At 41.2% G+C, this 23,668-nt stretch overlaps 1 protein-coding gene across 1 annotated transcript; it reads right to left on the reverse strand.

The window, feature by feature from the left end:
* Positions 1-58: 58 nt before the first annotated feature.
* Positions 59-22,332, reverse strand: LOC116716931 (E3 ubiquitin-protein ligase RNF19A). Its single transcript, XM_032557920.1, has 10 exons — positions 22,111-22,332; positions 10,433-11,439; positions 8,228-8,436; positions 7,289-7,433; positions 6,636-6,798; positions 5,560-5,674; positions 5,159-5,320; positions 4,259-4,472; positions 4,028-4,171; positions 59-2,812 (listed from the first exon to the last, which is right to left on the reverse strand). The coding sequence occupies exons 1-10, from the start codon at positions 22,225-22,227 to the stop codon at positions 2,062-2,064; spliced, it is 3,027 nt and encodes a 1,008-aa protein (XP_032413811.1). The 5' UTR covers positions 22,228-22,332; the 3' UTR covers positions 59-2,061.
* Positions 22,333-23,668: the final 1,336 nt, after the last annotated feature.

The following is a 23,668-nucleotide window of genomic DNA, read 5'->3' on the forward strand; positions in this document are numbered from 1 at the left end:
TTTCGCGCCATGTTTGACATATTTGTTATTTTGCTTCACAAAAAAACACACACACACATTTGATATACATTTTTTTATTTTTTTTTATTTTTTGCAGATATGCATTTACGCGCATATAGTAAAGCAAATTACCAAACAAATATACAAACACCTTATCCCGTTCTGCACAAACGACCAATTTCATCTGGCACTGGTGTGCAAATTACAGCCAAAACATTAGATTACTTTTGGTTAAAACCAAGAAAAAGAGGAAGAATGAGCAGAAAAATCTTAGCTGTGATGAATGGAGATAAAGCCGTGAGGCTTTTATCCACGGAACCAAACCAGAACAGACCTGGGTCAAAACCACACTGCTAGTAGAGGTTCACCAGAGCCAGCTCAGCGGCCTCAGTGCAGACCACAGAACAGTTTGGGAGAAAGAAAAAAAAAAAAAAAAGAAACTGACTTCAAGTCTGCTCAGCAGCACCGTTTTGGCAACACGAACCCGATTCACAAGACAAACTCACATTCCCATCAACCTCTGCGTCAGCAGAACAGGAAACAGTGCAGGTGCCTGGAGCCTTACTTACTTGCGTAGTATTAGTGGAACATGTAAAAAACAGTAATGTGTATGTGTGTGTGTGTGTGTGGGGAGATACCCTGGGTCATGTCTTCATTCATCCCCACGGTGTTTAAAAAAAAAAAGAAAAACAAAAAAGGTCGCGTGTTACTGTCGGCAGCTGAAGAGTCAAAGAACTAACAAGAGCCTGAGTGCTGTCTTTGGTAGGCTGTTGAAAAGTCTTCAGTTAAAACTCCGCCGCAGTGTGAACAAGCGCGCCTCTAGCAAACACACACACTCCGCTGTCAGTACGATGTTCTCCTCGCTCCTGAAGGCACCACGAGTTAAGATATCAAAGCTCTCAGAGAGGCCGAAGCATCGTCCAGCAGAAATCAGCTCAAACAGTAAACAATTCACTTCTTTGTACAATTTCAGTCAGCTGACCGACCCGCTGAGTAATGTTACAATTCTAACTCTAACCCTTGCGCAGTCCTAAGACGGGTCGAGAGGAAACCGCTGTTCACTGTCCAGGCAGGGTCGCACTGACCTTACGTGCACTTTAACCAAGTTTTTTTGTTGTTGTTGATTGTTTTTTATTTGTAGTTTTGGGAAGTACTGGGCCTGTAAATGGACTTTGAAGGAAAAAAATAAACGTTCTCGTGCGCACCAGAATTTTATTTCCTCCTTCAATGTACATTTACGGGCTGCCCCCATGGCTTCCCAGTTGACCCGACAGTGACATCTGCCACACTCTACCTGAGCGCCGATTTAAACTACGGGAGGGTTAAGCAAAATCTACAGCTTTGGCCTTCCAGAGACCTTTTTTTTTTTAAATTAATCAAATCGGTTCCAAACTTTCCCACAGCTAAATTCTGCCCAAGTTTTCAAAGTTATCTTGGCACTAAAAGACACTTGAGAGATTCGAGCTACAGAACAAAGAGCAGTGGAGCACCATCTCCCTCAGTAGATCTTAGCATTGTGAAGGTCGATTTTCAGAGCTGGAACAGTTCAGTGTGGAGATATACAGTATATATATATATATATATATATATATATATATATATATATCTTCAAAACAGTTACTTTTACATTTACGGGGGAAGAACACAAACTAAGAAGTCATATTGCCTGGTCCCTCGCTCAGTTTGTCTCAGGAAATCAGATCTATTTAATGTTGTATGATGAAATGAAAAACTTTATTTTGACCTACAGATCAATGCAACAGCCAATCAGCGAACAGCTTTATGTGAAACGTGACAAATAAGGAAAGATCCGAAACAGAGAAACGGCCTCAGGAGGAACTTTAACACTTTCAGATGGCTGCTTGTAACAATTTTACTCAAAAGCTGCTTCCCATGGAAAACCTCCATCCTAACAAGACACATCTCTTAACTAGGGAATAACCAAAACTGTAGAGCAGCTGCTGTTAGCTTAAAGAAGGAAAGGAGGAGGTCTATAAAGTGAGTGCAGCACTTCAGGTATGGAGTTTATTAAATATCAGTGTGTAAGCAGGTGTTCCTGGCCTACTGGTCGGGGGGGGCCGCTTCCTGCGGCGGGTGGTGGTTGTTGTTGTGCTCCTTCAGGAGCTCTCCGCTGTTGCAGTCCAGCTCGCCGGCACACATGATGTTGACGTTCTCGTCCGTGACGAAGCAGAGCGCCGACAGGTCCGTGCCGTTTCCCAGGGAGGAGGTGGTGCAGGTGGAGGTGGGGGACTGGGGCGAGCAGTGAGAAGGACACGTCTCCAGCCGGTCGTTCTCCACCTCGGGGAGGGGGCTGACGGTGGCCAAGCGCAGGTGGTAGTCGCCGCCGGCAGAGCCGTGGCTGCACGACGTCTTCATGCTCTCCAGGTCGGAGCAGCTGAACTCGGACATGTGGCTGCAGTGAGAGTCGGCCACCGAGGGCAGACTGCCGCTCAGCGACGGCGAGTCGAACTCCGAGGAGTTGGTGCTGCGCTGCTCCAGCAGCTGAGCGTCCATGTCCTCCCGCGTTTCGTTGATCTTGGTGCCGCCGCCGCCGCCCTTCTTACGCAGCTTGCCTTTGCTCTTTTTGCCGCCGGCGCTGAAGGAGGAGGCCGACGCCTCTTTGGCCCACTTGGCGGCCGTCCCTCTGCCTTCGGAGGAGCTGCACCCGGCCGTGGGGTTGCTCCAGCCGCAGCGGCCGGCAGCATTGCTGCAGCCGCTGCCGCCGTCGTCGGCGCTGCTGCCGCCGCTGTGGTGCCGTCGCTTGACGGGTTTGGACTCGATGTCCACCTGGACCTCCATACTGTTTCCCTCTCTGGAGGGACGAGGGGGAAAAACATAAATCAGGGTTCGACGCTTTTCTCACAGCAAAATTCAAGCATTTTCAGAGTAAGCTTACCAACCTTTATAGCAACACACTTAGGAGATAAAGCCAATAGAAATGAATTTTGAAAAAGATAGTTTCAAATCTCAAAATAACTACAAAATATCATTTATTGATGTCTCGTGATGGTTTTCTACATTCTAAACTAAAATATTACAAAATGTTGCCCTTCTTCAAATTAAACAAAGTGTCAAACATGTGCCAGGTTTCTGCAGCAAATATTTTTGTTTGTGCTGCTATCATTTTAAAGATATTAATAAAAACTTTCAGAAATGACACAATTATATATATTGTATCTGCACAAACCAGCTCAAACATGGCACAATTAATTTATATCAATTTCTTTTGATTTAAAGGAGGTGGGGAGGGCAACTTCACACAGGTTGGAATTTTATGTTTGAAATATCCATCACACACAAACACACACACACACACACACACACACACACACACACACGCACACACACACACACACACACCTGACTGGTCCGAGAAAATAAACACCAATTTAACAAAGAAACCTCACAATTTCAATAACATTTAACATATAAAAAAAATCAAGACAATCCTTATTTCAATTACAAAGATCAATAAGTAACTGAGCCATTAGGTGTGAAAAATATATTTTTTTAAAGTTCTCGCCATGTTTTCTGGTATTTATCAAATAGAAATGTTAAAACAAGAAGTTAAAACAAGAAATGTTTTATCTGATTTAACGTCAGACAGTGAGAAAAAATTTCAAATTATTAGGTATATGAAAATATCTACCTTCAACTCTAAAATTAATGTTTCCCAAATTTAGGCTTTAATCAGGCATAAGACTGAACTTTACTACCAAACTCATCAGTTTGAACATCAGTCAGTTTACACAGAATTCAAACACCTCATTGGAACTGAAGCATTTTCAAGAATCTTAAACAGCAGTAGGAACCCTGATGAAGAGGATAACAGCACAGTCAGTGTGTGTGTGTGTGTGTGTGTGTGTGTGTGTGTTCAGTTATGATCCTAGGGTGTTTTCATTCTTAAAGAAAACACATTCACCTATTAAATTGTAGGATTTTGAACAGAAAACTAGCAGCGTGTAAAGCTGCCCAGGAAATGTGCTTGAGATCCTTTTGTAGAGACGGGAGGTAAAAGCTCGCTCACCTGTCCAGAGGCATGTAGGCGTTGAGAATGGAGCCGGCCATTGCTTTGGTGCTGGCGTTGTCGCTGATGGTGCCCAGGCTGACGGTGGCGGACTCCCCGCTCAGGCTGCAGCGCTCCTTCTGCACGTCGGCCTGGACCTCCATCCTGAGACGGCGACACATTTTAGGTGAAGCGGGAAACCAGAACAACGAGACGAAGCGCTTTCGCTGGAGCGCTTTCGGCGGGCAGCACCTGTGCAGGTAGTTGACCATGGCGCTGCCGGACAGGCTGCCGGTGATGCTGGCTCCGGCCAGCGCCATGGTGGAGGCCGTCTCGCTCAGGTTGTCCCTGGCGGCGCCGAGGCGGTCCATGTGGCTGCCGCTGGCGCTCAGGCTGCCCGTCAACCCCCCGACGCTGCCTTCGCCGATACTGGGGTTGTTCCTGGTGTCGGCTACCGATGTCGTATCTATGGAGGAGATGACGCAGGAATAATTCAATGTATAATAATAATAATTAGTCCTTTTGATTTTGAGTAATTGCATATGGCATAACATTACGTTTTCCATGCAAGAACGGATGCAGTACATGTTTAATGACTTGTCTACAGTACATATGTATTATTTAAACTATTGATGTCATATATACTGTCATGTATTTTGATAAAAGGGTTTCATTGAAGTACAGTATAAAGGGCTGAGAGTTAAATTGCGTAAACGTGCAGCTAAAACTACTAACTTTTACGTTGCAAAACAAAGCTTTGTGTAGATTCAGTTATTGTTTCATTTTTTTATTAATTTATTCAAAATAAATATCAAAGTAAGTTTTTAAGATGTTAAAAATTTTTATGCAATTAATCAAATTTTGTTTGTTTTTTTTTTTACACGTGATTAATTGCGGCTGGAACGTTTGCATTTGCACGTTTCTGGTAAGCCCATAAAGCCTGACGCACAAGTGACATTCGCAGCAATGGGCAACGAATATGCTCATATGCTTATTTATTCAATAATTAGCAGCAAAACCAGATTTTGGAATGAAATTGTTGCTTGTTTTGTAACACATAGTCTTGATTGACCCTGCAGTTGACCCAATCAAACATTTCAGTCCCATCACGAGAGCGTGTTGTTCAGCTCGGGAAGCAACAGTGAAAGTTACCGGTGGCGGCCGTTCCGTTGCCAGAGTTCATGTCGTTCTCGTCGTCGAACTCGATCCGAACTCCCTTTCCGTTCCCGGCTGACACGCCGCAGCCTCCACTGCGGCACAGAGAGATGGGCACCACGCCGTAGACGTAGGCCAGCATGATGGGGACGCCGATGCCTGACGGAGGGGGCAGAGAGAGACCAGCGTGTGAGAGACCGGCTGTCTTGATGGCGCAAACAACACTGCAGCAGCAGAGAGACCGAATCTCGCTCAGAAAATGGAATTTTCATGAGAGATTCTGGCTCAAAACAACAAACTTTAGCTGAGGGTGATATTTAGTCACAAGCCAAGAAGTCAATAAGGATGTGAAGATATAGATGAGGAAGAAAGAGAGAGAGGAAGAGGAAGAGACTGACCGACGGTGACTGCAGCCACCACAGGAGACACGATGGCAGACAGCGTCACTCCACCAGCGATCACCAGGTTCCTCTCATGGTTGGAAATATCCTTGCCTTCATAGCGGTTATGGATCTGGAGGGAACAGTCCAGACATGAGGGAGAGTTAACCCTGGAACTGCCAGGCAGTTTCCATTCTGACTGGACGCCAGTTGAACTGCAGGACGTGACTTCAGAGCGACTTTCTTAAAGGTTGGTCAGAGCTGTGTAGAAAAACCCTGACAGACGTCATCAAGTCTAGTAGAGCTGGAACAATTAATCGTGATGAATCCATTTATTGAAACGATGGTCAACTAATTCAGAATTGATTAATCGCTAACTGAAGTATGCAGACTCAAAAACAAAGGGGACATTTGCTCTAAGAATATTGTGAGTCATAATGAGGCCAAAACTGTACAAAAAATATAAACATTTTGTATTGAAGATGGAAAAAAAAACGTATCTGTTTGTAAACGTGTTCTACTCAAAACTCAAGGGCTGAGCTTTTCACATGCTGATGTTAAGACTTTTTTTTTTTTTGTGAAAAAAGCTTCCACTATAAGAATGCTATTATTGCATTTTAGACAATACAATGTTTTTATGGAACTGAATTTGTTTATTTGCAAAATTTTAATGCGTTTGAACTACTACTACTATTGAATAGAAGAGGTTTGAGAGGCTAAAAAACTTCAGAATTAATTGTTAGAATAATCGATTACTAAAATAATCCCTGTTTGCCGCCCTAGAGTCTAGACATTGTTTTATTTACTTTGGAAAATGTCTCTTGGCTCTGGTTTCTTCTATTGGCAGGCTTCGCCGGGGGATTCTGGAGAGTCTTAGTCATGCCACATTATTGGAAAGAGAAATTATAACTCCTCACACAAGAATGTTTTTAGACTAAATTAGCAGTTTGCAGCAGAAAAGAAAGCTCACTATACTCAGACCAGTTAAGTGGAAAATATCTGGATAGAACCAAGCACACAGATTCATCTGCAAATTGTCCATGAGTAAAGCAGGAAAAAAGGAAGGACTTCCCCTCGGTGTTGCTCTGCCTCACCTTCCTGCCCACGTATACAGGTATGCCAATGATCATGGCGGGGATGGCTATCCCAGCAATCAGTGCGATTCCCACAGGAGCGCCCACTAGTGTTCCCAGCTGCCAAAGGATCTTCTTCTTCCTGCTCCAAGGCTTCTTCCCCCAGAACGTACAGCCTGACGGACTGAAACCAGCAGCACAACGGTCAACTTTCACCAAACTGATGAAAACATTATATGACCCATCAATACAAGAGACAAAAGGTAAAGACATACAAGACGTGAATCAACGCAACAGAAGATGAATTTTAATAGTAATTAGGGGTGTGTCAGTTGCAGTTTTCTGGCTACTACAGATTTTGTTTTTTGTCTGAAAAGTTGTCAAGTTGACCACAGTGACCCGACTGTTGTTAACTGGACACATACATACAAAGCAAAAAGGGACAGAGGCTGGTTTTCAGATGTTTGTGCAGGAAGTTAACATTGGTTTCTCATGTCAGTATTGGGCGATCGCCGATTTCCCAAAATGAAGACAAATCGAGGTTAATTATTGGTTTTTCCTACCGTGAAATCACATTTTCATTCTCAACCCAGCATTTAAGCCGATTTTTAAAAAAAAACAACCTCTCCTTACCGTTTAAACTGACTGTTCTGGACTTGGCGTGCGACTCTTACCTCAAGTAGTGCAAGTCTGAAATCTCCTTCATGCAGAGCCAGCAGAACTCACAGCCACAGACAGCACAGGTCATGTGGTTACAGCTCCCGTCATTCATTTTGACGATGTAAGCGGCGCAGCAAGGACATGGCTTAATGTCGTCGGCTGCAACAAAACAGAACATGACGGACAGGAAAGGAAAACACATCAGACACGGCGCTGGAAATGGAAATAAATAGACCTGACAAGCATTTCATTTTAGCAGCACTGGACAGCTGGTCTCTGCTGAGCTCCAAATTTATACTCAACTGCTGCAAAGTCTGATAAACCATGAACTGAAACAGTCCAATAAAAAGTAAAAAAATATATATATATGTAAAAAAAAAAAAAAACATTCACTTTTTTAAATTATTTTTTTATTTTTAGCCTTGCTTTGATTCATTTCACATTACTCTAATAACTTTCATTATGGCAGAAAAGGTACAGAAATGGCAAAAGAGACACAAAAAGCAGCAGATATAATGCAGTCAAGGTCATATTCAATAGAATTAGAATATGAACTTTGATGAGGCAGGGTCATCAGCTTAAAACGAGCTTTTGAAAATAAGCAATACATAAATAAAATGATTCAATTAGAAAAGGAGCATTAAAATACTATTGGTGTAAAACTATTTAATTCAAAAAGATTTTTTTTTTAAATCATTAAAAAAAATAGATTTTAGCATATTAAAATCAAAGTCAAAAGTTATTGTAATAAGCTTCATGTAACATTCTATTCTTCTATGGTGTTTTTTTCATTACTGTAGGCAGAAAATCGTAATCCAGTTCATTAAGGGCATAAAAACATTAGCTTATGTGTGTTTAATCCATATAATGCGTTTTGCCAAGTGAAATAAATGAACTTTTTAATAATTCTCTAAGTTCCTGGACGTGGTCGTGCGCTTTCTGGAGCAGCCCACCTGTGGCGCCGCTCTCCTGACTGTAGCTGAGGGAGGACGAGCGCACGGTCCTCAAGCGGAGACTCTGGGCTCTCTGCTGGCGCGCCGCGTCGCACGTCTGGTTGGGATGCCACCGCTGCTTGCAGTGGTAGCAGAACTCCGTGCCGCAGCCCTCCCTGCCACACGTGATCTTCGGACAGCTGGCACAGCCGAAGGCTATTACTGCATATCTGGGAAGCAGCAACAAAATGAATAAATAAATCGCTTCAATACGTGATGGTCACAACTCTTGGGGAGGGGGGGGGGGGGGGGTATTATGGATCCCTGTTTGCTATACATTAAACATAATTGCTGGCACAATAAAATAAAAATGCAAAAGAGTTATTTTTTGTGAACAGTTGCAAATAGTGCTGGGTATTTATTATATCGTATCATTTATAAGAAATGTATCACGATAAGTGATAAGAATTTTGATTTATTGTCACAATAAATTTCAATTAATGTTTAAAATCTATCAAACTTGACTATTTTTCCACTGTTTTTTTCAGTGAGTGTATCAACAAATATCAATACTTCTTTATATGACTGATGTCCAAAAGAAATGGGTTGCAAGTATTTTCAAGAGTTGTATTTGTGTTTGTGGAGCTATGATTGCTTTGCCATTTACCTGAAAAAGTAGTAATAAATAGTATCGTCACTTTTATTGTAATCACAATACTACTATAAAATATCGTGATAAATCTTCAGGTCTATATCCCCAACTCTGACCTGCAAACTCTACAGATCAATACGATCGATACAGAAGTTTTCTCCAATCCATCAGGACTGTTGAGAAAAAAATAAATAAATGTTTGCATCATGGGAAAAAAAATAAAACTAGGTGTAATGAATTTATAATGTTCATGTATGAATGCACACTGAATATTTGAAATAGTTTTTAAAGGTCAAATTTAAAACAGCATGGACTGTGGAGTGTCGGTAGTAAGGCAGACGGTTCATTCAGGGACGCTGCTAATCATCGACCTCAATCCGATCCCATAAAGTGATGCTAAACACTAGAGAGTCACATTTCAGGGGTTAAATGACGTTCTGGAGGTTTGTGTAGCAGTTGGGCCTGACCTCAGGGCTAATGTTTAATCACAGAGCCACTGAGGGCCTGGGAGACTTCCTCCACTCTGGATCAATTTACACTGAGATCCCCGTCTAGAGCGCAGACAGAGAGGGCTTCCACGTGAGCCCAGACAGACACCGGACACCAGTGGGGTCCAAACTGTGGCCCAGGGGACATTTACACCCATCTGAACACTTTCCTGTGGTACAAATTTATAGCAAATGGAGCTGATATAGACTGATGCTGAATAGTTAGATTTTAAATATGACAGACTTTTAGTGACTGATTTTTCTTAAATTGGAAATGTTAGCACCTAAAAATCTTCTGTTTTGGAGTAAAACATCTAATAAAATGTTTTATTAGATGTTTTAGCACATTCATCAAATTTGGGTAAATACATCAAGTATTTTCCAAGAAACCTCTGGCTGATGCTGGGAATAGACAAAAAAGAAAAGAAACGTATGACTGTTTTATTAAAACAAATATCTAACTTTCTCAGAACGGCAGTGATTTTACACTTTCCAACTTTTTTCAGTAAAAGCAGGAATGCTCCAATATGAACATTTTGGTCGATCTCTGATATTAATATTGCTGTTATGGCCAAAAACTGATCCTGTTTTAGTCATTCCCAATAACAGTTCCAGGTTTTATTTGCGAGAAAATTTGGCCCCTGACTAATCTCAACTTGGCCATTTTGGCCCACGGTGCAGAAAGTTTAGACGCCATAGCAACAGGATTGGCTCAAAGATCACAGTTCAAATAAATAGCTACACATCGGTTTACACACATAACATGAATAAACACTAATGGTTGAGAGAAACTTAAAATTCTTACTTGCTCTAAATATGGTAGAGCAAAAAATGACTTCAAAAACAGGATTTGTTCATTTTACAGACACTGAAGATGTTTACATTTGCTGTCTGGAGCTAACAACACGCTCAAAATGTTTAGTGAACAGTCAATTATCAGAAATATTAACGTAGTAACATCCTGTTGCTAAGCTCACAGTATGATGTGGTTTGGTTGTTTACATGTAAAGAACCAACACGGGTTCACTCAGAATGGATTTTAATACAAAGTGTTTTGTATTAAGTGTGTCTGCTCCCGCTGCTTACCCACAGTCTGGCGCGGGACACCAGCGGCAGTCCGGATCTGCGACCAGCCACCTCCTCAGCATGAACTCCTCATATTTCTCCATCAGCACTCGGTCCCCCAGAATTATGCGGATGTCGTGCGGGTTGAAGCGCTCGGCGCACTCGGGGCAGCTGATGTTGATGCGCGACTCTGAGATCTCGATGCGCAGATACTGGCGCAGGCAGTCGCTGCAGGAGCGGTGGTGGCACGTCATGATGTCGGGGAAGCTCTCCCTGGAGAGGCGTAGAAGGCACAGTGGGCACTCCAGTAGCTCCGCCCCTGCTGCTCCCCCCGCCTTAGCTGAGGAGCTGGTAGCAGCATAAGAAGGCCCTGAGGCGGAGGACAACGAGGCGGCAGCGGCGAAGGCGGCTCCTGTCCCCGCCGCGGAGAAAAAGGCCGAGTTCTTGTCGTTGCACATTTCAGAGTGGATGCTCTCGATGGTGGCGATGCTGTCCACTCCCCCAACGCCCCCTGACCCGGGGTGCTGGAGGTCCCTGGACCGCTGGCAGCCTGGTTTAGTGTCCCGTCCTCGTCTTCGGAAGAGAGAAGCCAGAGAGAGCCGCCTCTTCTTCGGGGCCTTCTTCACTGACGGCAAAGAGATGGAAGAAGTGGCAGACTGCAGGTCGCGGTCAGAATCCATGACCCCGACGTTTCCAGCGCCCAGCTGCTGCTGCTTCTGTGTGCTCATCTCCCCAGGAGGAGGAGAGAGACGCGCCGGTGGGGAGCCAGCACTGGGCAGCCTGTCTCGCACGTGGGTGGAGAGGTCGGGGAGTGGGGGGGGGCTGGGAGACGGGGTGAGGTGGTGGATGGGAGAGGGGCTGGGTGAGGGGCTGGGTGAGGGAGGGATGGGGTGGGGGGGCAGGGCTCCAGAGGGCCCGTCGACGTTTAGGACATGGTGGCTTCTCCTGATCAACCTCGACGTCACATCTAGCAGCCGGATTTTGGCGAAGGGGTGGGGGTCACGAGGGAGAAAAAGATGCAACAGGACCTGCAGACAGAAAGGAGAATGGGTGTGAGAGACAAAAAAGACAAGGACAGGAGGAAGTGGAGAGAAGATGAGAACAAATATAATTTATTGAGTATCCTCAATACTCAAAAAAAAAGCTATGAACTATAGCTTTCTTTCTTTATTGGTTTTTTAATGGTGTGTTAAGTCTAAACAAATACTGAACGTTATAATATTTACAGTCTTGCAGTTTGCAGTGCATGTCCCTAGGTGGTACACATATGGGTGCCGCAATAAAGGGGGCGCCAAAATGAAGGACAAACGTTACCAATTGGCAATTTCTGTATTGAACAGCTGTTTGTGTATGTGGAAATGTGCAGATTACACAAAGCATCTTTTGTTTCTGATTGAGCTGATCACCTACTGAAATACGTAGCATAAAACCTGAACTTTGACATACTGAATATCCAATTGTTTTCTCATAGACAAAAAACATTCTTAAAATAATTCTTAGCTGGACTAACAAGTGAAAAACAGTCGAACACATTTTCATTGAGTTACAGTAAACACATTCTATCACAGAATTGCCTTTAACTTTCAGTGTTTTCAATTATTGAAACCATCATCCTTTATATTCTCCTGGGAACATTTTAATCTTTTATCTTTCAGTCAACCTTCCCGCCTCAGTCTAATACTTCATGATCATTAAGTCTGCCTTGACGAAGAGCTTTTCAGCGAGGGTTTCATTCAGGGTTTCCTAAGCAGAGTTTTTTTTTGCTAGACCAACACTATAACTTGACAAAGTGCACGTTTGCTCAGCTAATCAGAACATAACTGCAGAAGCAAAAGAAAAAACAAGAGGTAGACAACCTTGGACAGAAGTGAGGCAAAGAGACAGCGCTCTGATCTGCCACTAAGATCAACTGTGACGAGGCCTTGGCCGTCAGCTGATAAAGGCAGGCGGGAGGAAGTGAGCTGCACCATACTGGACCATTTGTCAGTTGCAATTTTACTGCGACAAGCCAACTAAACTTAATCTGCGAGAAAAAAAAAGTACTTAACCTGAACCTAATAACCTGTTTGTTAAAAAAAAGTACAAACATCAAAAACACTCAATAATAGCAACACATCCTGTCCTCCAGTCCATAATGGCAGCTGAATGATTACAAGGATAAACTGCAGTCCAAAAGCTCAGTAAAGCACTGGTAAATGATTCGTTCAAAACTGGTTTTGCAACACTGGAAACATTGGGCAACGCAAACATCCCACCTCTGGTAGAGCTGGAGCTTTTCCTATGAAGCCGCGTTGAGCTTTAGTCAGAACTGTTGAAGATGTTCTGAGAAACGAGGCTCAGTATCTGGAGGCTCAATCAGACAATTTCTCAATTTCCTGTGTGACAGCAATTACTTGTGTTATCTTAATGTGTTCAGCGTGCGTCTCTGTGTCGAGTCGGGCTCCTCCTGAGCTAATCTGATGAGCGCGTCATCTAGCCACTTGAGAATTTTAAACATTACAACCAACAGTGAACAGCAGCAGAAGCAAAAGAGTAGATTTAACTCAATTCTGAAGATTGGGATTATTATACGGTTTAAACTGCTGTTTAATACACGAGGTAACATTCCATAATAAAAAGGAAGCACACCATCAAATACATTTTTATGTGCAGAAAATCAATACCACTCCTAAGGTAAGAAATTACTTTTATATGTGCACTAGAGGTGTAAAAGTTTGTATTTTTAACAGACGCTGCAGTTAAAATTTGGTCTGTATTAACTGGTAACAGGAAAGGAGTAAATAGAAGCAGTGCATTCAACGTACAACTCTTATCTGCAAAGAATGTAATTAAATATTGTATTTTAGTCAAGTCTGTCGAACACCTAGTGCCTTCTGTGAGATTTTTATTTCCTCTATGCTTATAAAAATTAGTATTCAGTTTACTCATTATTCTTGCGCCACTAGCACTAGCACTGCCTGCGTTAGTGGGGTGCTAGGTGCCCCTCCCCAAAAATGGGGAGGGACTTAAGAGTCAGCCCAGAACTACACAGGAGGACCTGGTCGATGACCAGAAAAGAACTAGCACCATAGTCTTGAAGGTTACCATAGTAACGTACAATGCCGCCATGGATTAAAATCCTGCAGCACTCAAGCCAGCCTGAAGTTTGCCAATGACTATCCGGATGATCCAGGGGAGGCCTGGGGCAAGGTCAGGAGGTCAGGAGGTCAGAGGAGACCGAAAATAGAAAGTTTTGGTTGAAACTCCAGTCATCGTGTTTGGAGGAAGAAGAACACACCATTCCAACCCATGGTGGTGAAATCATCATTCTTTGGGAATGCTTTTCTCACAAGGGGACAGGACGACCGAATCGCATTGAGAGGTGGATAGATGAGAATATGCATCCATGAGAGAGTTTCCCTCTGTAAGAGCATTGAAGACGGGTTGTGACTGGGTCTTTCAGCAGGACAACGAACCAAAACACACAGCCAGGGTAACTAAGGAGTGGCTCTAAAAGAAGCCTTTCAAAGTCATGCACTGCCCTAGCCAGTCTCCAGACCTGAACCTGAAACTCTTTAGAGGGAGCTGAAACTCTGTGTTGCCTAGCGACAGCCCCAAAAGCTGAAAGATCTGGAGAGGTTCTGTTATGGACAAGTGGGCTGTGATTCCAGTTGAAGTGTGTCAAGAACTACGAGAAACGTCTGACTTTTGGAATTGGAAATAAAGTTGTGTTTTTCTGTGATATCAAATACTTATTTTGTGCCCACATTAAAAAAAATCTATTGAAACAAATCCCTTCTTAGAAACTGGTTCATTCATTTGAAAGTATATAGTGATGATTACAAAAAATGTAAAAAATAAAATAATAATTTTTTAAAAAGTACTGATATTTTTTGGTCTATAAGGCTCAGATCTACATCCAACATCTCGACCTCTGCTTTGACAAATCTGGACAATATGTAAGAAATTCTAAATGAAAGGTTCACACCATACGTAAAAAGCAAAACAGATCTTGAGGAGAACTGACCAACTACTTCTTCTGTCCCCTGTTTTCACATCTGTGTTATGCTTTGTGTTTCTAGGACTGGGAGTGGCCATGAGAGAGAAAGAATTTCCATTATTCTAGAGTAGTATTGCTGCTGAGGTCCAGTTCTTGTTCCGCCCATCTATCCGGAACGTACTGAAACAGTACTTGAAGACCCTTAAACAGAGGGGTGCAGAACCACAGTCCCAAGCTAGAAGCCCACTGAACATTGCTCCCTGTCTTACTGAACCTGTGCACACTATAGAATGTTTTGCTGAAAACGCAGTAAAGAGAGCCCCCACAAACCTGTCAGTCTGCGCTACACGAAAAGATCAAAAGCAGACCTCAGCACAGCAACTCTGCTGCTGCAAGCAAACTTCACACTCTAGCACCACTACACACTCTCAGAAACAAGTGCTTTTATCCAAAATCTCTCTTCTCCCATCTTCTTTCTCTCAATTACAGCAATTTCAAATAGGAGTCCCATCCCTGCTGTAGGCCTTTAACCTTAAGAATAAGTAACAATTTCATAGTAGTAAGCAATAATATTAAAACTCAGCACTGACAGAAAGTTATACAGGAGGCTGGTATGACAATACCAACTATTCCCCAAAGCATCCCATAGCAGCTGTATGGATGATGGGTTTGAGTCAACAAGAAATTACTACTTGTGCAAATCAGATATCTTAGTGATGAAAACTGATGATGCAGCAACTTAAAGGTCTGAGGAAAGCATCAAGTTATGCAATAAAATATACCTGTTTATGACACAGCCCCTCCGAATGCACACTACTAGTTAGCTAGGCTGGCGTAACGATACAATACTTCTCTCTTGCCAATAAGAAAACACAAAGTTGGCTGTTTGAAAATAATTCCGGCCACAAAAACAGAAGAAATGTGTCGAAACTAGAAGAAGTCCCACACATCACCTCCTATTAGGGCAACACATGTTTGCAAAACACAAGCAGTGGGTGTGAAATGCAGATGAATCCAGCTTGTGTTGCTCATGTTACTCTTTGTAGCAGGTGTTAATGCTAACACTTTGCTCAAAATCTAAATGATAAATACTGTAGATGGAGCTTTAACTGATTTAAGATTTCATTTAGCATCACCTAACTGTTGCATTTTATTTTATTAATACATAATATACATTTGTTACATTTTTAAATAAAAAGTCACATAGAAATGTTTAGATATAGTAACAAGGCAAAAATGTTTGATTCGCTGTTTGGAGGATTTACATTGAAACTACAATATGGGGACTTCTCACACGTGGACTGGCATGTTCTACACCGACTGTGGATTCTTTAAGCCTTAGTTTGTAATTGTGAAGCCTTCACTCCATTTATGAAAACAAAAAGTAAAAGAAAAAAAAACGGGCGCACCGATGAATCAGTCAGGATATCCTTAAATTTGGGAAATCCATGATTGCCCGATACTTTCATATGAAACCGATCCCACCAATCTCTGCAAAAGTCTAAAAATCATCAACAGTCGTCACCCCATTGTTGCCAACTTAGCAACTTTGTTATATTTTGCAACTTTTCAGACAAAAAAAATAAAAAATAGGAATCAGCCACAATCGGAATCAGCAGGTCAGGCGATAACGTTCAAGTCGGCAGTATTCAATTAAATGACTGGACTAAGTATTTAACGGCAACATTCACCTCTGCTGACTGACATTCATACAGTTCACTTGTATCCCCGTCCTGCAACAACACTGAAAAACCACGAGTATGAACTAACTTTGACAAGAAGAATCAAGTACTGTCAAATCAGGTTAATAAACCGATGTGTAAGACAGACAGGCAGTCAAAACACAACTGCTAATTAAGGTCTTGGAACACAGAGCGTCCAGAAACGGCTGAGCCAGTGAACTCTCGCGGTGAGAGTCACTCCGGCTGCATTCCAGTCCCGGGGTCTCCTGTGTAATGTTGCCTTTCTGCACATTCCTGGGAACAGAGGCTCCACAGGCGAGGCTTCCAAACGCTCCGCGATCGGACACAGAGCAACGTTCTGGCAAGAGAGCTGCAGCGCTGCCGACTGATGTGGGTTTCAACGTTACACTCAGAAACTGAAACACTGACTGCCTGGAGTAATAGGGTGCATTAAATCGCACCTAAAACATTAAATAAAATGGCTGAAACACTTGCAGAAGGTTAAAAAAAAAGAAGAAATTTTAAAAAAAAATACTAAAAACATTTTTTTTTACGTAAAATTAAAAGTAAAAGCTTGCCTGACCATCGCGCTGAGAATCTGACCCCCTGCATTAAACAAAGGATCAAACGGTACAAATAACGACAACGGCAGCAAAAAACAAACAAAAAAACAGTGCAGGCATTGTTAACGTACAAAGGCAGGCGAAGCAGGCCGACAAGGGAAAGAAAAGTTTCCAACGGCAACAAAGCCAGTATAGTCCCCAGCTGCCGCCCCTCCTCTCCGCAGTCAGACTTCCCCTCCTCTCTCCATCCCTCCTCTTAAAGGTGGCGTGGGCAGCGATGAGGTAAGCATCCTGGTATTTCTGCTCAGCTGAGAGAGCTCAGCCTCCAGGAAGACGCTGTGAAGAAGTCGCATTAGCTGCTCAATTGCAATCAGTTGGCACATGTTTGGAAGAAAACAGGAACATAAATCGCCTCGACGCGCTGAGCTCACACTCAGAACAGGACCAAACCGGGCTGCTGCGACCGTTCCACTTAAAATCCATCGCAACAACTGTATTCAAGTGTGAAAATGTTTTAAAGTCACTGCAAAACACACTATATAGCTGCATCACTTTAACAATTGACAATATGTCTATGCAGGGCTCTAAGGTGCGACCTATTTTCCCATTAGTGGGATTATAAAAAAATCTGAGGTCTAAATTACAATTTCAGCTCATTGAAGCACTTCAAACAGTTTTTCAGTGAGTTACCCGTCTTGTACAATTCTGCTTCAAATGAATTCTGCGTTTACTAGATTATTAATCTTTTACAAGTCAATATTACCTTCATAAACAGTGAAATGAAAAAAGAAAGAAGTGAAGCTGTAAAACTGACGTCAAATGCGATGCGGTTGAAAATTAAGGTGAACCTAACTTCTTTTGTTGGTGATCTTGGTAAAAGAAAAAGTGAGCTAGTCTAAAGCTTTGCTATGAACTTTGGTTTTGTTTATCCAGCTACTTAAGAAAAATGAATAAATTCATTATTTCCATCTCAACATCAGAGTCTTACTGGTTGGGTTGAGTCTGGCCAACATCAGTTTTACCACCAATTTCCAGTCAGGGTAAAAGTTGGTCAACAGGTGAGTCAGCACAAAAATCTGTGTGTGTGTGTGTGAGAGAGAGAGAGAGAGAGAGAGAGAGAGGGAACTGACTGGGTTGCAGTCAGAGTTAAACATGCATGTCTGAATTTTCTGAGGTGGATCTGAACACTGAAAGAGTCTTGGATTTTTCAGACCAAAATAATTAAGGGCATACCTGAAATAAACCAAACAATTGACAAATTGAACGTGAAAGTTAATAGGACTCGATTCTGAATAAAATATTTTACAAATGCAAAACCTGTTTATCATAAATCCTTAATGTTTCTGTGGTCCAAGAATGATGTTGTCTGTTAAGATATAAATAATATTTTTAGATTAAAGCCAACATTGACAGTCATTCCAAAACCTACAAACAAATTCACAACCTCAAATAAAATGTTCCAAACTCTCGCAACACCAATTTAACATGCAACACTATTCAACTCATATTCACTTATGGGCAGAACGTAGCTTAGAAATAAAGACCATCCAAATTCAGTTATCAAGTGTGATCAAATGTTACAGGTACAGAAAGAATTAATGAAGAAAAAAAAACAATTCTTTAAAATGCATTTCATATTGCTTATGCTCATATTTGTATTTACTAATACTTAACACTTTGAATGAGGTAGCTTCTAAAAAAATAAGCCCTTGGAGATCAATAAAGTACATTGCATGCTAAAGTGTGGCATTTAAACAATTTGTTAACATTTCTTGCAGTCTTTGCAGACCTTCCAAATATACACATTACATGCAGTGATATTACATTTTGTACTTTTGTGACAAGCAGTAAAAGCCCATTTTTTCCGACGAAAATAAAAGCATTAACATCGTTTCTGATTTTTAAAGAAAACTGAGTCATTCGATCTATTGTTCAAAGCTTCTCAGTACAGGCTGTTTCTGTTTAATCCACTCCTTGTTCATATTGATCATGTTTCATTTGTTTAGCATGTCCTTGCTGTTCAACAGCATTAGCTTCAGCAAACTGCTGGACATGCAGCACATCGTGTTTTTCAGACAGTGTGCAGTGATGCTAAACCGTGACATTGGGAAAATGTCTAAAGTCTAAATTTCAGCAGGCAAAGTAAACACCAGTTACAAGAGATAACGGTAAACTTTTTTTTTTTAATTCAGCTTCAAAGTGGCCCACAAAATTGGGATCCTCTCCACTTAAATACTGATGGGTTGTGTGGAAACTTTAACTAACTGGTGTCCTACATGTGGTCAGTATTACTTGCGTGGCTACAGAGCAGGAAAGTAAAAACTCAGCACATGATTAGCACTCCGGGCCACAATGACAACATTCTGCCACGCAGCGAGCTGTGCAATCATAAATTCATATTCCATTTGAAAAAGCTGTAAACAGATTAGGATGACACCAGACAGACACGCCCACCCATGCTTAAATACTGAGACAGTATCTTGAGTAAAGCTTTTCAGAAGACAGTAAACATTTAGAACCTGAAAGTTCTCCACTAATCGCCCGGTTCTCACATGGCAGGAAATTGTTGGTCGATTTTCAAAAATTGATAAACCTTACACACATACACACACACACAACAATAAAAAACAAATCTTAGCAATAGCAGGTTTGGTCGTACAGTGTGTTGAAGCCACACACAAACTGATTTCATGCACCTACGTTTGGATGTCATAAAGCAGGGTGTCAAACTCCAGTCCTCAAGGGCCGCCGTCCTGCAGTTTTTAGATGTGCCACAGGTACAAAACACTGGAATGAAATGGCTTAATTACCTCCTCCTTGTGTAGATCAGTTCTCCAGAGCCTTGCTAATGACCTAATTATTCTGTTCAGATGTGGTGCAGCAGAGGCACATCTAAACGTTGCAGGGCAGTGGCCCTCCAGGACTGGAGTTTGACACCTGTGTCATAAGGTAAAACTCAAAACCTTGAGACCAAGCGTGAGTTAAGAGTTAACAAACATGGCTGACTGGGAGTAAGAACTTGGCGATAGTTTGTGGACCGTATGTAACAGAGAGAGAAAAAAGGACAATAGAAAGATGTCTACAACGTACATGGGACTTTTGGGTGCATCTTGGCGATTGTTTTGACTTCTTTGTATGTTGGATTCCCAACCGTGTCTTTGTCACCTCGCTTTCTGACTGGCTACACGCAACATCCATCCATTAAATGACTAATTGACCTCCTCATGTAGGTTATTTAGCATCCTACTAATGACCATATTATGTGAGGCAGAGAGATACTAAGCTGCAGAGTCACTTTAGTTGCGAGTCGTTGCGAAGCCCCATGTGGTGATGTCATGGAATCAGAGATGGATGACCGATACAATGCCTGAAACCTCCTTTAACCACATGAGAAATGAGCTGAAATGCCTTGAAATGGCATTTGTTGTATACTGGAGCTATATAAATAAATTGAATTAGCTATTACAGGGTATAATAAAGCTTGATGTACAATTTAGTGGTGTGCCTAGCCCCTTTTTTTGAATTTCCCCTTTGCGGGACAATAAAGACTGTTTCTATTGTATTATAGCAGAAGAATTGAGAAAAACATGTACTCTTTATTAAGTAAACATTAGTCAAATCTCAAATAGCAAATGTCTAATTTTAAAATTGTTGATGATGGTTGGTTTTTGTTTGTTTGTTTGTTTGTTTTTTGTGATGTATGTAACAGGTCTTCCTTGTAAATGAGACAGTGAGTATCAAGAGCTTTTATTCTGTATAAATAAAGGATTTAAAAAGTCCATCTGTGGCACCAAATCAAAAATGACTTCAAGAGTCTTAAAGCAATAAGATCACTTTCAGTTAACCAAATTAAAAATATTTCATGTGCCAGAATTAACACAGTGTTGTGACCTTTTACTTTCTGGTCTTGCAGCTGTGTTTACCATCAACCAATAAAGGGAGGTCACACACAGGTCCTGACACACACAGGCACACAGGCTGCGGCATGGCGAGCCAATGACCTTTACTTTAAGCTTAGGTGTATGGTGTTAAAAACCACTGTGTTCTTAGGAAGCGGCTTCGAACATCCAAACGATGATGACACGCTGTACGTTTTTTGGACAACTTTTATTGCTCAACTGTTACCATGTCAACATAAATAACTAGGTAATTGTTTATTTCAGGAGAGATTTGTGATGAGGGAAAAAAACAAAACCTAAGAAAAAACATCAATTTAATATCTTTCTACTGAACTTGAAGATAACAGCATATTAACCAGAGACATTAGTTAAGCTAATAAGAGAAAATATGATAACTGTCCACCATTTAGTACAGGATGTACTCAATATGATGGTCAGAAAGAGTTTATGCCAGCTTCTTAGGTAAAAAGAAATACAAGCGATTCTCTGCACCCAAGTGTACTTGATCAGTTTCCTCAGGAAAAGAACATTTTCATTTCATTGTATATTTTTATCCATATCATATGACAATAAATAATTCATTTACAAGGGGAAATTAAGTAAAAACTAACTACATATTTAATTGAAGATTGACATTCAACCTCAACAACCAATCAAAAATTTTGACTTTAAAAAAAAAAAAAAAAAGTTTCAATGGTCCAACTCCTCATGTATTTTCCATTTTTCAAATCCCAAAGTAATGTCATAAAAATCATAACTACTGAGGCAGAAGGCAATTTCATAAAGTTAGAAAACTTTCCCTTTAGCCGTGCAAATCTGTTCCCGGCAGTTTGCAGTGGTTGAGAGACGCAAACCCAAGTTCCAAGGATGGATATGGGATAATTAATATTCAAACCGTTATTTTGGCGTCAACAGGTGATTGGTTTTATTTAGCATGTGAAGGTTTTATGCAGAACACATCTTCTCTTAATTTAAATAACTTTTTTTTTTTTAAAGGAGTTGATCAAATGATCTGTATAAGAGTCAACGTACGAAGGAAAAGCAATAACATAAAAAATCTTTTGACGTAAATCCATTTGTTTACATACGTAGTGCGGTAACGTCGCAACCCCCCTGAAATCGTGACTTTCTCTAGGGCTGTTCGAAGGGTTTAAATATGTAACCAAATAAATAAATAAAAATCATTAAATCAAAACTTTAGACCGACCTTCCATGTCGTCGGTGTTAGATTACCCGATGTTCATCCGATGTTTTAATAATTATCGAGCCATCAACTGTTGCTGTTTTGATTTGCATCCCTCTTACGCTGAAACTTCTCAGCAAAGAATGTTTGCTGAGGTAGCTACATAGCTCACTGTTTGACAACACCTGATGAAAATTATTAGTTACATGTTACGTACAAATACACACAGGCTTCGGCGAACACGGCAAAAACACACGAGAGAATGGACATTTTTCACAGGTCACAGCTTGCCTCAGTGACGGCCATCAGACTCCCAACAAGCTAACTAACTTCTACACAGCGAGCGTTAGCAGCTGGCTAGCAAGCTTAGCTAAACGCGTTGAGAGAACCTACCGTCTGTTGCCAGTGACACTTGTTCTGGAGACCGTGGGAAACACCAGACGTGGCGCGTTTTAAGATCAGTGAACCTGACTTATGACTCGCCCAGCTATTGTGCCGTGAATTCCTCATACGCTGATAGAGGCACTTCTTTTCCCCTTTCTTCGGTCCCACCCAGCAGCCCCGTTTCGAACGACAACAGCTCCTACAAGAGATCGCTCTGTTGTTCGCTGATCTCGTTCTAGCTCTGGAAATTCAAATAGTATCGCGAGAGTTTGTGTCGCGAAGCGAACGGACTCTGGACTGTTCACTTTTTGGAAGTAAGCTGTATCTCAACTAATGTATTTCTAATGGTAATAACACAATAATTTTTGAATGGAATAAAGTTGTTTAAGGTTAAGCACATCGAAAAGCTGAGGTGGGTGGTAGATAGTTACATTTACGTAAGTAACTTTTTGGAAAAAACACGTCTGGGGTAATCTTACTACCCCAGACGTTTTACTTTTACTTGCGTACTTTTATTATGAATCATCACAACTGTGTGTTGAGTAATTTTTGGATATTCTACCCACCTCTGCATAAAACTAAAAAGAGAGAAAACCAGAGCCAACTCTATGCTTTTGGATAGAGGATCCAGGATAGAATGTTATTTGGCGGGGTCAACAATGTCCACACAGCATCATTAAGCTTTTTATAGCCTATTGCACAAGTTGGATTATTGTTGTATTTCTGTTTATTTGCTTATTTGTTTTGCATTTCGCCTTTATATGTAGCTTGCTTTAGTGAACCAAAAATGAATTTACTTCAGTTTGGCAGGATATTATGCTTGATTTTAATATGGGTCACATTATTTAACAATTACTACTTCAAGTAACATTTTCCCTTTTTTTCACTCTTTCATTTCCGTAATATTATCAGTCGCATCTGATGGACCGGTTTACACGTAGAGGTTCATAATTTCTTTCACTGAAGCTTTTTTGGATGCTGTGCAGCTACGAGGACTTTTTGCTTACTTTTCTTTCAAATATTTAATATCCTTTTAAGATCAAAAACGTACTTTTGAATAAATTTCCAGCTCAGACATTAGAAATGACTAAATATTGATATACAATCACCCTAACAGTTGCAAAATTTGCTCATGCAATAGTATATCTAGCCACAAGGCACTTTATACTTGATTTGATTGTATTTATGGATATGAATTGGATTTCTTATAAAGACAGATTTAAATTCATCAACTCCAAACTTATTCTAGTTATTACAAAGGAGTAAAATTTAATTTTTATGGCCAGTCAATAACTATGTAGGAAGCACCCACTGAAGGTGATTTTTTTAACATATATATTTAGCTATATTCTACAAGGGATTCCACAATAACCTTTTTACTGAAGAACTTACAATTTTTCCCCTTTAATTTGGTTTGGTACAAAATGGGCAGATAGTACATGAGACAATTTGGTAATGAGAAGGCAGACAAGACCGTTTTAGAGCACCAAATCCAATCCAAGATAGAAAGGATTATGTGAAAGCTCTGTGCGTCCAAGTGATTCAGGAGGAAATGAAGTATAAGCCT

The sequence above is a fragment of the Xiphophorus hellerii genome, chromosome 3 (genome assembly GCF_003331165.1).
Source record: "Xiphophorus hellerii strain 12219 chromosome 3, Xiphophorus_hellerii-4.1, whole genome shotgun sequence".
Classification (NCBI taxonomy): domain Eukaryota; kingdom Metazoa; phylum Chordata; class Actinopteri; order Cyprinodontiformes; family Poeciliidae; genus Xiphophorus; species Xiphophorus hellerii.